Below are 17,223 nucleotides of genomic sequence, written 5' to 3' on the forward strand. Positions count from 1 at the left end.
AAGGTAAACAATAGATTTAACAGATTAGATTTGGTAAATAAGAGTGCCTACAGAACTGTAGATTGAAATTCATAACAAACCACCATTCCTGGCTGCCAATAAATAGCTAGATATAGTGCATTTGGAAAGTATTTAGACCCCCTTCACTTTTTTCAATTTTGTTATGTTGCAGCCTGATACTACAATCGTTCAAGTTCATTTTTTTTCTCATTAATCTACACTCAGTACCCCATAATGACAAAGTGAAAACAGAATTTTAGAAATGTCTAAATTTATTAAAAAGGAAAAACTGAAATATCACATGTATGTAAGTATTCAGACCCTTTGCAACAACACTTGAAATTTAGCTCAGGTGCCTCCCATTTCTCTTGATAGTTGCTGACCTGTTTCTACACCTTGACGAGTCCACCTGTGGTAAATTAAATTGATTGGACATGATTTGGAAAGGCACACACCTCTCTATAGAAGGCTGCACAGCTGATAGTGTATACTGTATCAGAGCAAAAGCCATGAGGTCAGAGGAACTGCCTGCAGAGCTCAGAGACAGGATTATTGCAAGGCACAGATCTGGGGAAGGCTACAAAAAAATTTCTGCTGCACTGAAGATCCCCAAGAGCACAGTGGCCTCCATAATTCTCAAATGGAAGAAGTTTGGAACAACCAGGACTCTTCCAAGAGCTGGTCGCCCAGCCAAACTGAGCAATCGGGGGGAGAAGAGCCTTAGTAAGAGAGGTGACCAAGAACCCGATGGTAACTCTGACTGAGCTCCAAAGATCCTGTGTGGAGATGGGACAAAGTTCCAGAAGGACAACCATCAGTGCAGCCCTCCACCGATCTGGGCTTTATGGCAGAGTGGCTAGACGGAAGGGCCACAGAGTGGCCTCTCCTCAGTGCAAAACACATGAAAGCCAGCTTGGAGTTTGCAAAACAGCACCTGAAGGACTCTCAGACTGTGAGGAACAAGATTCTCTGGTCTGATGAAACCAAGATTGAACTGTTCGGCCTCAATTCTAAATGCTATGACTGGAGGACACCAGGCACCACTCATCACCTGCCCAATACCATCCCAACAGTGAAGCATGGTGGTGGCAGCATCATGCTGTGGGGGTGTTTTTCAGCATCAGGGACTGGGAGACTGGTCAGGGTTGAGGGAAAGCTGAATAGAACAAAATATATCCTCAATGAAAACCTGTTCCACAGCACTCAGGACCTCGGGTTGGGCCAAAGGTTCACCTTCCAACATGACAATGATCCTAAGCACACAGCCAAGACAACACAGAAATGGCTTAGGGACAACTCTGTGAATGTCCTAGAATGGCCTAGCCAGAGCCCTGACTTGAACGCTATTGAACATCTCTGGAGAGACTGTCCCCACCAATGGTCCCCATCCAACCTGATTGAGCTTGAGAGGATTTGTAAAGAAGAATGGCAGAAAATCCCCCAATCCAGGTGTGCAAAGCTTGTTGCGTCATACTGAAAAGACTCGAGGCTGTAATTGCTGCCAGAGGTGCTTCAACAAAGTACTGAGTAAAGGGTCTGAATACTTATGTACATGTGATATTTTAGTTTTTCCTTTTTAATAAATTTACAGACATTTCTAAAATTCTGCTTTCACTTGGTCATTATGGGGTACTGAGTGTAGATTAATGAGAAAAAAAATGAATTTGAATGATTGTAGTATCAGGCTGCAACATAACAAAATTGAAAAAAGTGAAGGGTGTCTGAATACTTTCCAAATGCACTGTATATTACCAAACATTCCTTTCAGTGGTGCCAATGGAAAGGCGCAGAAGTGGGTCACCATAAATACTCTTCTAGAGACTTTGATGTAATATTATACTGATACCATGCCTTTCTCTAGTTCCTACCCTTGCAATCTCGCATTAATAGATACCTTTCTTCCATAATTCACATTTATTTGAACCATTTAGTTCTATTTAACACTTGCAAAAAGGGAACACAAATGTACTCCCCAAGTAGTTATTGTTAATTACCATCAGGCCTTAATACATTACTCTGTGATTTCCCAACTTTAGAATCATTAGAGTTCATGGCCTCAATCAACCTTGCTACTGTATATAGCTTTTTCTGCTTCCTTTTTTTTCTTTCTTTCTAATCAGATCTTTATATACAGTTCCCCCTGCCCAGATGCAGTTCCTGTGGGATTAGTATCAATTATTACCCATTTATCAGTTCATAGAATTGTGGAGTTGGAGATGACCTTAGAATTCACCTAGTCCATCCCGCTGCTAAGTGCAGGATTCACCAGACAATCTCTGACAGATGACCATTCTGCCTCTGAAAACCTCCAGTGAGCTAATTATCACTTCATGTGGCAGCTTGTTCTTTTGCTGACAACTCATATAGTCAGAAAGTTCTTCCTGCTAGAACCTATTTAGTTTTAACCCACTGAGACCCACTAATATTTTGTATTTTTTAAGTTGTTGCTTGTTTTACGTTGTGAACTGCCTAGAGCCCTAACGGAGTCTAGCAGTGCCTAAATCTTATAATGACAAGAACAATAACAATTCTGCTCCTACCCACTAGGTTAACAGAGAATAAGTCTACTTCCTCTTCTATGTGATTCTTTCTTGACTGGAAGGGAGGAGGAAGTTAAACTGTGAATATAAACCTTAATTGTTTAAACCTATTCTAACTTTAGAGTTCCCGCTAAAATAACCAGGACTCCAGGAACAGGATTATTCAGTGTGTGGGTGTATTTCTACCACTGAGTGTCTCTTTTAAGCATTAATATTTTGAGTATTTTGGAAGAGGATCCAGATTTTATTCTACACTATTTATTTTTAGTTGATGAATGAACCCCATTTTATTGGAAACAGCAGCAAAGAGAGAAACAACAGTTTCTCAAGCATCCTATTCTCATAAAATCTGCTGTTTCTTTAACAAATTAACAAAACATATTAGAAGCTTGTTTTAAAAAATATAAGAAAGGCAATAGTGCTGTGATTTACTTAGCAAGATATTTTTAAAATGCAGAAATATGCTTTTTAGACCCCCCTGGATATTTAGACTAAGATTTTGTTTGGGCTTATTTTACCTGCCATTGAAAGCCTTTGATTTTTCTAATATTCTGCAGTACAAAACTCATCCTTATAAAGTTGTTCAATCAGTGGTAAACATTTACTTAAGTAGATTCAGTATAAGATTGGAACAAAGTCTAAATATGTAATATTAGTTTTAACTAAATAGTTTTATCTCTGTTAAGAAAAAGACAAATTCAAACACCATTTTTTCTTACCTGTTATCATGCTTGATATAATTAATGGCAATATGATGAGTTTGAGCATTCTCATCAGAACTTCTCCAGGAAATGCAAAGTAAAATTTGTCCAGATTGGAGAGCTTTCCATATTCCCGAACAGCAAGTCCTAGTCCTATGCCTAAAATATGGAATAAATTACAAAATAAGACATAATAATAAAAAAGAGAAAGGAGACAAAGGATTGACTCTGCCCCCTTCTTTTCCCACCAACACTCAGCCTCAATCAAATAGTCACACTCACTATATTACTAACATTTGCTGCACAGATCGTATCTTCATATCTTAAGAGCAATTTTTAATTAAGATATATTACCTTATCATTTTTAACATATTTTACATATTATATATTTGTGCCTTAGGCACAAAGCCAGCTGGGGGACTTTCTCCAATCACTTTCTCTCAGCCCTAGGAGGAAGCCATTGAAAACCACTTCTGAAAAACCTTGCCCAGAAAACTTCAGGGACTTGTCCAGGCAGTCTCCGAGAATTGGACACGGTTGAATGGATTAAAAAAACCCCTTATCATTATGGCTTAACACCTCCCTATGCATTATGTCTGGGGAAATGAAATATACAAATGTTCAGTTTCCAGACTGCTCACTTGAGGGAATGATATTAAAGGCCAAACTGAAATATTTTGGCCACATAATGAGAAGACAGGACACCCTGGAGAAGATGCTGATGCTAGGGAGAGTGGAGGGCAAAAGGAAGAGGGGCCGACCAAGGGCAAGGTGGATGGATGATATTCTAGAGGTGACAGACTCATCCCTGGGGGAGCTGGGGGTGTTGACGACCGACAGGAAGCTCTGGCGTGGACTGGTCCATGAAGTCACGAAGAGTTGGAAGCGACTAAATGAATAAACAACAACAAAGATCTGCCTGACCATTTGTATTAGTGATTGTTATTTCCTGCCACCCATTTGAATCCTTATGTGTGGTAGAGATTAGAGGGTTTTGTTCAGAGCCATTTGACAATTTAGTCATCAATATTAGAAACTGGGGCAGATGGAAGTTACCAAACTGCAGAGGCTGATTTTAAACTTAAGATTTCCATTCCAATTGGTGTGTATGTGTGTGTGTGTGTTTGTATACAGATATACACACATAGAATAACTTAAATATTTGCTATTTTGGTAGGATTTTTAAAAAAGGATATTCACTGAATGTTGGCATGTTTGATTGGAACATATTTTAACAGCAAAATAAAACTTGCACTTAATGTAGGTGTCTCTTGCTAGAAATACATTGGCAGGAACTACAGGGCAGAGTGTTAAGAATCGACTCCTCATCACTGGGTTCCTTATAAATGGAACCCCAGGTTACTAAAATAGCTGGGATCAGACAATATGCTAAGAAAAAATGTACTTTTTGAATGTGACTTAGCCAGGGTGTTAGAATGTGACTTAATACTTACATTATAAATCTCTGAAATTTACAGCACCATATGTATAATGTGATTAGAGGATTGGTTGGAGTATATTTTGTGAAATTACATGTAATCCCCAAATTGGATCCACAGGATTCTTTTTTTTTAACTCAGCCCACAAAATAACAACAGACTTTCTCTTTAATATGAGCTAATCCTGCTAATTAAAATTAATCATAGATAATATTTGTACCCCTAACCTATTTTTGGTTTTAAAGGCACAGCAAAGATGTGTAAGACTGATATAGATTCCATTCTGAAACTCTTTTTCTGGGAATATATTCTACTGAACTCAATAGGATTTTGCACTACACTCTGATTAATTCAGGGTACAATGAGTTAAGATATTGCTATTCTTCTGATTTTTCCTACCATTATCTTTAACAGCTGTAACTCAATATAGGTAACTCAGTTTTAGCAGGAAACTGAACTATTTATTCTCACCTCAACATCAACTATCTCTATATGACTGTAATAGCTGAAAGAAAATTCTGTGAAAATGCCAAAATAACTCTTAGAAAACCCATTATGGTCACAAAGGCCTCACAGATTCCATCTCAATAGCTTTTATTATATCGTAAGTTTGTTCTAATATATTTTCTTTAACTGTTTTAATTGTTTGAGAGCGATAAATGTGAACTATCTTTCTTAATATTTGCACTAAAAGTGCAAATGACTTGGCTCTCCCTTAAATAGGAATAAATTTTGGGTCTAAAAATACCTCTGTTTTATTAAATACTTCTTTATCAAATTGACTTTGTACCTTATGAAAGAAATCTATACTTTTAATTCAGATTCTGAAAAAATTGATACCATGTACATAGAGTTAATTAAAAAGAGAAGGCTTATCCAGAGATAATGTGAGCAATTAACCTAAATCTCCAGTAGGATTATTTTGCAAATGCAAAATAACAGTGATATAAACAGGTAGCACACTAAGAAACATTAGCAGAGCGATTTTCTCTGCTAATATAGACATATGGTTGCATAATTTGAATGGATTTCACACAAATATTTTTTCTCAGTCAAGTATACCTTGGTTGGTATACTTGGCTGGGCAGGTTCATCCAATTATACTGTAAATCTCCAATTTTTTTAAAGTAAGCCATGATATTTATGATATTTATTTCATTATGATAATATAAAACCAAATCAAACTTTGATGAGCAATATGTTTCCTCATGTGTATCGCCCTCTTAATTATAAAAGGATATATAGGGCATCTAATTAACTCAGCTTCCTCCTTCCAAGTGGAATGTTGTAAGGTTATAAATGCAACTCTCCTCACTGATAGTTTTTTTCCTCTTTTGCCTTTATATTTTCCAGCAATCTTCCTCTTTGCCAGATAATTACCTGATAAGAGGAAATAATTTTTTTGAAAGGATGAGAATTAAAGCAAGCTAGAATGGAATATAGAGGAACTTTGACAATGTATGATGTGGAAATATATTTAGAAATTGTATCAAATGGTTTAGCCTTTGTTTAAGATTAGACTGCTCATTGGATTTCTTGCTGACGCACAAGGAATTTATTTTTCATAAACTGTTAAACAGCTAAACTGTTCAGGTTAGCATTATCCACATGAACTGCCATAAAAATCTCATTTAATGTAACAACCAGGAGTAATACATTAGAGACACTAAAGAAAATAATTGACATCTTGGTAGGCAGCTGTAAAATGACTCAGATGAGTTCTGAATTACTCACATTCTTACTAAACCCTACCCCATTTTCTGTGTTTCATTACAATTTCTTTTTCCTAATTTATCTATGCTTTGATTTCCAAAGTTGCGATTGTCAGATCTTTCACAACAAGGTGGATGATGCATGGTGGATCCACAAGCAAGTTGTAGACATGGGTCCTCTCTCTGCACCATATGTAGCTGCCCCTTAAACTCACTGTGCAGTGGGGCATTAGGAAAATGTACCTCTGTCCACAATCTGCTAACATTGTACAGGAGTGTAAGACTATATGCTAAAGACAGTGAAATAAACATCTTTCTAGTTTTTAGTATCTTCCTTCTGAATATATCATCTTATATCTGATAGTGTAGTTTGTTTTCCAGGAACTCTATGAATGGATATATAATTATATATCTAGAGAATGTATTTTCTGCTCTGAAATAAAGTATTCCTGTTTTCTGTGCTCTTCCTTCTGTGAGATTAGACAAATGCTCCTGGAAACATTGAAGTTCAGTTCTGTTAGAAGTGTTGTATATAAATCTTCTGGAGAACTACATTCAGCATGCTATAGGCAAAAAGATGTATGCAACTTCAATATCATATCTAGGAATCAATGGGGATTTACCAGTACTTTTTTTTAATTTCAGGAATAACTTAACAAAATCTGACTGGAGCTTGACACAAACTCTTTGTAACAGGCAGGAGATGAGTTGTGTGTTTTTCTTCTCCAGTCTTTCCCCACTCTGGAAAAAACTTGATTCTTTTCAGGCCTTCACATCTCTAGCTGAAAGATGTGGAGGAAGGAGGTGCCTGGCTATCATTTGCCAATTTATCCTTTTGAAATCTACGATTACCCTATATTGTGCAACAAAGTATTGCAAAAATAAAATGTACTCATAGATGCATCAGCAAATCCTTTTGAGACTGATAACTTGATACAAGATTGCACATCTGTGTGCATTTAACATGCACACTTTGAACTTGGAAAATAAAATGTTCAATTAAGTTTCTTTAAGATGGTATTCACTAACTTTAGGAAAACAAAGAATGAACAGTATTTTGAGTTTTACACTCAGAAAAGTATGATCAAGCTGACAGATTTGCAATTCAAAATAAACTGAGTTACAGAAAGTTAATATTTTGATTTCTAATACTGAACATACACTATTTTATTATGACATTTATTGTGACTGATTGCTTTGAATTATAAAGAGGCAGACATTAAAATATATCTAGCATGGAAGGGCTCCATAATAACAGTGCTTTAAAATACTGAACTTTGTGTTTGTGTGTATATGCAATGTTATTGGTAAGCTACTTTAGGATAGTAAAGCTAAAGCTATTCTTCATCAATCTGTCAGGATAACAAAAGGGTAATAGATGCAATCCTATAACTCCTATTTACTTTTTATAGTTTGTATGCTGGTTCCATTCAAAAATTGAGGAGGTTCTCCAAGATGCAAGGGAACCAGGAGGATTGGGATTGCCTGACTTGAAACTGTATTTTGTAGCCTGCTGCTTGGTCTGGATGAAAGAAGGGGTTCTGCTGAGAAATCAGATAATTTTAGAACTAGAAGAGCACAATCTGAGGTTTGGATGGCATGGTTTCTTATGGTATGATAACGTTAAGGTTAATGCCATATTGAGAATATGGAATAGATATAAACCTAGACTGTGCCCGAAAATGCCTTTATGGGTCTCAGCACAAAAGCCTTTTATAGGAAAGAAACAGCAGTTAAAGAGAAATGGTTAACTTACCAAGAGTTGTTAGAACAAAAGCATGGAGAGTACAAGATGAAATGAAAAGAGCAATGAGCAATGATACAAAGAATTTTAAAAATTAATATTCAAGTGAAACCAGAACTTTTTTTGCTGGGATTAATGGACAATAAGAAAAGAGCCAGGGAAGGCTATTCTTATATATGATTACTGCTGCAAGACTATTATATGCACAAAAATGGAAAGACTTTGAAATACCCACAATGGAGGAATGGTTAGTTAAGATGATGGAATTAGTAGAGATGGCAAAATTAACTGGTTTGCTTAGAGAAAGATCAACGACTACATTTATTAGTGACTAGAAACCCCTTATGGACTTTTTGCTGAAAAAAGAAAAACAAAACTTGTGATTTTTGGATTTGATGATTAGAAAGGGTAGATTATGGAAAGAAAATTATGATATAACTTTAGAGAAGGTAAAATATAAATGCATTTATAACTGCTGTTAATAAGATTGGAAGCCACTTTTTAACTTCTTCTTTTCTACTTCTCTTTTTATTTCTTTTTCACTTAGCTTTTACTTTTCTTTATTCTTCTTACTTTCAAGTTTAAATTTGTACTGTTTTAATTCTGTTGAAGACCTCTTTAATAAAAATTATTTTAAAAAAAGTATTGAGGAGGCTCAAGATACCATAAAACCAGTCAAACACTAAAACGTAAACAGTGAAACACAAAAATCTAAACCTCATAAAAATATCACATCACAGAATAAGCCACATCTCTACCGTTAACCAGCAGTTAATCAATCTTGAGACAGATGGCTCCTAGATAGCTGACCCAAAGCCTGGACATCTGTCTGCTGTGAAAGTTTTACAAAGGTTAGGTGACAGTCTTCCTGGTTCCCTAAATGTTAATAGGGAGGAGCCATCCTGACCTTGGATGACAAGCTGTTCTAGAGTGAGGCTGCAACTGAGAAGGCCTGCTTCCAGGCCCTCAACTCTGACAGGGTATGGGTATCGCACCATGCCCTCTTGGCTCACTCATACTGCACAGGCTAATTTCACAGCAGTAAATGGTTCTGAATGTATCCAGGACTTGAATTATAAGGGGCTCTATAGGTAATTACCAGCCCCTTGAACTGGACCACAAAGCAGTGGAGATCCCATAATATCATTATTATCCTGCAATAACACCACTCATCTGAGTGGGTGGGTGGTTGCATTTTGTATCAGCTATAGCTTCAAAAAATCAACATGAGGGTTGCAGCAGTACAACTGAAGTCCCTTTTTTACACATACCAAATGTCACATGCAAAGCGGTGGGACTTTCATCACACTGCCACGACCACCATCTTGACTTCTTTTACATCCCCTGCAAATGCCATTGTGCATTTCTCAAATTATCTTCAGTGGCAGTCCTATGTAAAGCAAATTACTAGCCCAAATACCAGAAGTGCATGAGCCAGAGCCTCCCTAGTGAAGTCTATTCAGCTCATTAGAGGTATGTTTCCGCTCAAGTTATTTCTTCTCAGCAGTTTTAACATGAATTTTCCTAAAGTCATTATATCCTTTATTCTTTTAAAACCGAAAGAGTTGCACAGAGTAAAATGAAGTTACAACAGTTTTAAGTCCCAATTTCTGTGGGAAATTTATAATGGAATCTTATAAATGAAGTCCAGTAGAGTTTACACTCAAATTAAGGTACTGTATATATTTGCTGATGTAAAGTTTTATTTAACATTCCCATTTAAATAAATGAGCCTTCAATATAGTAGACTGTGTTTATAATATGTTATCTTAAAAAAATCATTTTTTGCAGGGCCAGACCAAAATATTTTGCTGCTTGAGAAGGAAAACAGGATGGTGTTTTCTCCATTCCACATAAAGAAATTTTAATATTGGTGGTAGAATAAAAGATGTCTTCATACTTCAGGATACTGGGCCAATTTAGGGAATCAGGACAGGCTGTAAAATATAACAAGCTCCCTTCTCTAGCTGAAAGGACTGGCTGGTGGCTTAAGGCGAATACCGAGACTCTACTACTGCTGCTGCTGCTGCCTTCAGACACCTGCCACCAGAGGTCGCTGTTTTACTGGCTAATAGTTAAAGGGGCCATGACTATTCACCACTACTCACTCTTTACTGTTCAGAGAAGAGATATGTGAACTGTAGAATGACATACTGGTCCTGTTCTCACAGCATGCTTAACTGGGTCATTGACGTCCATGTGTTGTGGGAACATCCAGTGGGATCAACTGATCCAGTCAACTAACTTGCAAGGCTTTAAATTTAACCCAGATCAGATCCAGTCATGTCATGAAAATAAAATAATTTCACCCAGTCAGGTGTGTTGTGGGAATGTCTAAACCGTTCTGCATGCCTAACCTCCTGGAAAAAGAGCTGGAGAGGAAGACAGGCTGAAAAAGCAAGGCTTCCATTGCAGAATTCACTGCTTAGGTCTGGCTGTGCAACGTATCTTCAAAACTTTAATTGGCTTCAGTGCATGACTCCTGTCCACTGTGCCTTGTGGCAGAACTGAGATGGGGCTAGAGATGCGATGAAGCCTTGTCAGGGCTATCCTGACGCAGAAGCTCATGGGACACCAGGCAATTTCTGGAGAAAATGAGCAGGACTGCTTAGTATGATGTGTTATCAGTGAGCACATTTAACTAGGTTTGTCTGGGTTTAACAACTTCAAGAGATCTGCCTGTTTTGCCTGCTGAATATAACAAAAATAAAAAATAACACAGGGTCCTCCTGTCAGTAAAGACTAGCTGATTTATTATGGCATAGGCGTTCATAAGCTAGTGTCCATTTTATACCTCCAAAGAAGTGGATTCTAATCATGGAAGTTTTGGCAATAATTAATTTGTAAGAAGCTAAAAGAAAGGAGTGATAGTATGTGACTTTGACCAAAGGGCCCCATATTCTTTTTTGGCCCAACTTGCCATTTGGATTCAGCAGCTGTAGGAGGGGAATCTTCAGCTAGAACAGAGTGCAGTTTCTTTATCCAGCTGGAAAGTTTTTATTTCAAAATATATGAGTAACTGAAGTATATTTTTAAAAAACAATAATGTGATGTGTACTTTGATCCTAAATGTTTTAAGGTGGCTCAAGATTCTAACTTTATTATTTATACTATACACACACACACACACACACATACACACACACATAGACACAAACAACTTATTCATAAGCATTACATAAAATCAGATCCTATGTACATTTACTCAAAGGGAATTTGCATCACATCAAATGTGGCAAACTCTTAAGAAAATCTGCACTGAACTGCCAATGTGTAATAAGAGGCATTACATGTCTCAGATATAATCCCTATGTAATGGAGTTTATGTGAACTAATGTGTTTCTGTTTGAGAGAACTAACAGGAAGTATAATGAAACTATGACATGTGGGATCCTGATGTAATGGACTTAGCACACATGAAACCTCATATCTGCTGCAATTTGTATCATTTCCCTAATAATGTAATTGGACACAATTATGTAATCTGCATGATTTTTCAAAATGATATAATTATCCAAATGTTGCAGTAATGCCATACTTGCTGATTTACTGGGTATTTGTTAATAACAGAAAACCCTCCCTGCAATTAGTCCATTGAAACAAGGCTTCACTATATGAAAAAAATGATTGGTGGAATTATGAGGTAATATTGGCTATGGATGAAAAAAAAATACATATAAGGGAATAATTCTGCCAAAAAGGAGGCTGAAAGAAAGATATTGTATCATGTATGTATGTATATGTATATATATATGGGAAATAATGGTTGCAAATAATGAATTCAAAAAGAGCAAGGAAAAAATACATTAAAAATACAGAGTGAAAGAAAAAAAGTTTTGGAAGTGAATGAAAGAAACTAAACAAGAAGCCTCCAACACAATGAAGTAATTAAAACTAAGTGTGATAAAATGATATACGATAAAACTGAAATTTAAAAAAAATGCTAGTATTCTAGGTGTGGGAATGAGAACCATATATACAAGAATGAAACTGATGAAAAGGAAGTTATAAATGCCATGAGAATTTTCAAAAATGGTAAGGCTGCAGGTGTAGCCTGTATAACTGGAAAAAATGGATCTTATTTATGAAATGACTGTATAACATTTAAGATACATGTGAAGTCTGAATTTGCACCTAACAATTGGAAGCATACAGTAATTATTCCACTACAAAAAGGGAATGGTAGCAAGAGTGAAAGCAAAAACCACTGGGCAAATAGTATTTGGCAGAATTCTGACTGTAAGCAAAATTAGGGAAGTGTGGTTTGGCCTTATGCCAGACTGTGACCATGCAGGCCACATTCTTATTGTTTAGCAGATCAGTGGAAAAAAAAATTATACATCTATTAATTTAGAGAAAGCATTTGATAAAGTGAATTATCTTGCATTATGCATGAGTAAGGAGTTGAATGTTGGTTGCTGAATAAGATGAGAGCAATGTATGATGTAAATAAAACATGAGTGAAAATAAATTCAGTGCTAAGGAAATGATTCAACATTGAGCAGGGACTGTTGGCTAAGAATATGAATGATTTGCAGAGAGACAAATATGAGGTAATGAGCAATATGGATTTGAAATTAATATATTAAAGATAAAAGTAGTTGCATAAGACAGGGAAAATGAAGTTATATGTACATGGTGAAAAACTAGAGCAAACTGATTAATTTGTGTAAAATATTTAGTACAACTGGGAAAAGAGAAATTTTAAGCTATGCAGATACTGGCAGAAAGCTGATAAGTAATACAGTATGTGGTTTGTTGTGAGGAATAAATGTTTCATAAAACAAGTAAAAATATCTGTGTATAAAATTATCCTTTTACCCACTTTGTTATATAGGAGTGAGAATTGAGTATCTCAGGAGAAATGTGAAAGTGAATTGAATACAATGGGATGGGTTATGTAAGAAGTGTGTGTAGTAAAAGAACCAGAATGAATAATGAATGAATGAGGATTGAATATAAAAGTAAGTGACCAGTATGAAAGATGTACATTCAGGGGGTTTGGTCATACAGAGAGAATGAATGAGGGTCAACATGCAAAACAAATATATGAAGGAATGGAAGACCAAGAAAGTTATGGTTGGATGGGGTTACTGATATTCTCTGAAAGAGAGACATTTAAAGAACAAAACACAATGTATGAAGTAGCGTACTGAAGCAAAGATGGTTTGTAAGGATAGAAAAGTATGGAGCAGTATAATGAATGGTGTTAGTGTAAGGTAGATTTGGCATATTTATTTTTCTTACTTCATGATGTAATTATTTTGGCTTATTATTTCTTACTTTTTCTGCACTTTTTACAATGTTGTTTACCTTGAAATGAAATAGTTTGATGGGTATGTATGTAATTCAGGCCCCAATTCCAAAGCAGTGTCCTGCCTATAAATTTCAACGAGTTTAATAGAATTCATATAAGCATAAGCTTTCTTATTATTATTATTCAGCTACTTCAGAAAAGAATGGAATATAGTTTGCCTTGTTATATATAATAATGTATTCTTGGAATATTGAGAAAAATAATAATTGAACAAAAAATTAATATTGAGAAAAAAAGAGGAAATGGAACCATTTTTTCTCTAGCATTCATGTTTCCAACCATTACAGAATTCTTGTTTAAGTTCAAGCATTTAACAATAGATCAATATTGCAGGAGACTAATATTAGATGGATATATTTGATTTACATGTCTAATAGTTACACTAATGCTAAGAAATGAGTGCAGTTATAAAGGAGATAAAATCAGTATTTAATAAATCTTGGCAGGGAACAATGGTCAAGGGTGTTTTATTTTTATTTTTATTTTTTTTATACTGAGGAAATTTAAACTGAAATGAGTTATAGGGTATATAAAAACAGATATTTGTCTCTAGTACATAATTACACTGGAAAACCAGTTTGTGTTATATATGGCTTAGATATCACAGAAAGTTTGGTCTAATGGTTAAGGCAACAGGCTAGAAACCAGGAGTCTGAGTTCTAGTGCCGCCTTGGGCATGAAAGCCAGCTGGGTGACCTTGGGCCAGTCACTCTCTCAGCCCAACCCACCTCACAGGGTTGTTGTTGTGGGGAAAACAGGAGGAGGAAGGAGTAATAGGTATGTTCGCTGCATTGAGTTATTTATAAAAATAATAAAGGAGGATAGAAAATAAATAAAATAAAATAAAATAAAAAATAAATAAGTGATGGCACCATTTTCAGGAATGGAAAGTAGACTAATACTGTGGTTGCCTACATCCTTAAACAAGGTAGGAAAAGCATACCACGCATGACTTATTGTATGCTTTCCAACTCCTTTACCAGCAGCAGCCATACAGTTCCATGTAATTAACTATATATAGGATATATATAATTACAATACTATATATTGTAACTGTATATTGTAAACTAACTCAATACTGCAATTTTTAATCTGTGTGTCCGTGAGGGTCTAGTCACAGTGGGGCACCTGTGTTGCCTCTAAGTTTCTGTGTTCCTCCTGTGTTGCATTAGTGGATGTTTCTGAGTATGCATGCCCTGGGATGCATAGGGCAGATTGCAAATTCTGTGCTCTGGGCCACAGGACCCTCAGGGGTGGGGGGTGGGGAGGAGCCTTAGAATGGAGGAGGTAAGAAGGCTTCTACTTCGCTGCCCAAGTGCTTCTCCCATAGGGATGCACTGGGGGATTTTTATCTCTCCAAACCCCCAGCCTAACGAGGCCCATTTTCAAACTCATTCTTTCTTTTGCTGACTTCTTCCTCCACACCAGTGTTTTGCAAACTTGGCATGCTGGCTGGGGAATTCTGGGAGTTGAAGTCCACACATCTTAAAGTTGCCAAGATTGAAAAACAGTGCTCCACACCAAATATTGTCTCTTTCTGTTGCACCATTGGACAGTTACCTTGCCGATGGATAGAGAGATCATGCCCCTTTACCTAATTTCTTTCCAACATTGGGTTGGGTTGGAAAAGCTAAAGATACCCTTAAGTCAAGTTCCCAATGACTAAATATGAACAATTATGTTGTCTTCTTGACAACAGTATCGAAGAGGTTCACCATTGCCTACTTTTGGGATGCTTTTTCCAACAGCTTATTGCCATGGAATTTCCTGATTGAGCTTTCTTTCAAGTACAAACACGATCCACCCCTGCTCAGCTATTCTGAGACCAGCCAACTTCACTTATATGTTGCCACTTAGGTTTCTATAGTTCTACTTGGTTATAAATGCCACTAAACACAGAACAACCTGTTTCTGAATACACACATTTAGTCTCTCACTGCTGGCAACCCTACATCTACTTAGTGAGAAACAAATTTCATTCAGTTTCACTTTACATTAGACAACACATCTCTAATAAAACATTCACAGAAGGGATCTGAGATCTTCATAATCTTTTCATTATCATTACATATGGTTGAAAGACTGGAGGAAGGCAGAGGCTTTAATGGGAAGGAAAGGAATGTTCCCTTGGATGAATATAACCTAATTAACAGCAATGGGACTAGTCCTGTGAAAAGATTTAAGATTATAAACTGAATCACACCTGACACCAAGCTAGACATGAACTCCGTGGGACCTATTTCTAAATAGATGGTTTTAGAATCATCTAAATAGAATAGAAGAGTTTAGAATTTAAGTGCTATGATTTCTTAATGTCAACAACTTTTATAGAGGGCGGTACTGAACCAGCTCAGCAGTATTTCACCACACCAGCAATTTGGATATTAAATGAATGATCTATTCATTTCCAGTTTTCCCCATAATTGCAATAGGACTGATGAACTTTCCTTAACCCTATACTGTATATGTCCGTGATATCACACGGGGACCAATTCCTCAGCCAGTCTAACCCTCATCTGCTAATTTGTCTTCATCTGCTCTCAAGAGCATAGCATTTTTTCAGGAAGGGTGCCAGAGGAAAACGGCAAGCCTGTATATTCTTTCAAGGACTATTTCAATTTTTTTTCTTATTATTTACACATAGAACTACATGTTTTCTTGTCTGTATTGTCCTTTCCAATCAGCGTGGGCACGAGCGAGAGGAAAGCGTACCCACACCCCGAGAAAAGCCCGTTTCCCACCCAGCGCTTCAGCCGCTTTCCTCACCACCTGCCCTTCCCACCCCAAAGGTCTCATCAACTCACCCAGAACCACGGCTAGGATGGTGCTGAGAAGCAGCCAGTTGTTCTTCAGGAATCGCTTGCAGTCGCATCCCTCTTTTTTACCCAGCGGCTCCTTCCCCATGGTGTCTCCACTTAGTCGCCGCCGAAAAGAGGCGCGCGAGGCAGGCGGGAAGTCAGGAGGCACGGAGCGATCTGGGGGGCGCGGTGGAGGGCAGGTGAAGGACCGCAGGGGCTGCGGCGTCAACGCCAGAAAGGCTGTTGCTCACCCTCTCCGGGCTGCTGTCGGGTTCGAGTGCGTGTGCGTGCGTGCGTGTGTGTGTGTGTGAGTGTGTGTCTGGGTGCGCGCGTGGGGTCGTGAAGTGTTACGCCGTGCTCGCGGTGGCAGAGCGCGTTCGCAGCTCTGCGGGTCTCATCTGCTTCTGCTGCTATCTGGGAGTGCTAGACGCAGAGGCGGAGAGGAAGCTCTGATGCGCGCGCGCCCTCTCTCCTCTGCCACGCTCAGCCGCCTCGGGTAAAGGTGCCCGCCCGCTCTTTCTCGGATGCCCTGCGCTCCATTTGCGCCACCCCGCTTTCAGACAGTGGGAGGATGGGGGGGGGGGGGCGTCACCCAACACGCTTCGCTTCCGCGTGCTTGCTAGTAGAAAGAGGAAATTATTCAGGGTGTATGACAGAAAGGCTTTTTCCAGTCTTATCCTGGACTTTATCCTGAGGTAGACTGGTGTATGAGGAAACGTAGCATAAGAGGAAATTGAGCTTGCCTTTGGCCTTCCCCCCACTCCCCATCATCAAGGGAGAGTTTTTAGCAGAATCCTCACTTCTTTCCCAGCTGGATTGTGGAGTCTGTAGCCTCACATAGTCCTCACAGTAGACAACAGCCCTTGGAAGTCTTTGGCGGAGCCTAATACTTGGATGAGAGACCGATAGGAAATCTTAGGGCTGTAAACCGGACCAGGGAGTTTAAAACATTCTGTCAGAAGGCAATGGCAA

General features: G+C 37.7%; 1 protein-coding gene across 2 annotated transcripts in view; it reads right to left on the reverse strand.

The window, feature by feature from the left end:
• The window catches only part of SLC1A1 (solute carrier family 1 member 1), a 43,571-nt gene extending 26,813 nt beyond the window's left edge, over window positions 1-16,758 (reverse strand). For both annotated transcript variants that reach the window (XR_010067316.1, XM_063295084.1), the window contains exons 1-2: window positions 16,258-16,758; window positions 3,260-3,400 (exon numbers count right to left, since the gene is read on the reverse strand). Coding sequence is in view for 1 of the 2 variants with exons in the window: in XM_063295084.1 (XP_063151154.1) it covers window positions 3,260-3,400; window positions 16,258-16,357 (241 nt within the window). In the remaining variant the exon portion in view is untranslated. The remainder of the gene's footprint in view (window positions 1-3,259; window positions 3,401-16,257) is intronic.
• Window positions 16,759-17,223: the final 465 nt, after the last annotated feature.

This window comes from Candoia aspera, chromosome 2 (genome assembly GCF_035149785.1).
Source record: "Candoia aspera isolate rCanAsp1 chromosome 2, rCanAsp1.hap2, whole genome shotgun sequence".
Lineage (NCBI taxonomy): Eukaryota > Metazoa > Chordata > Lepidosauria > Squamata > Boidae > Candoia > Candoia aspera.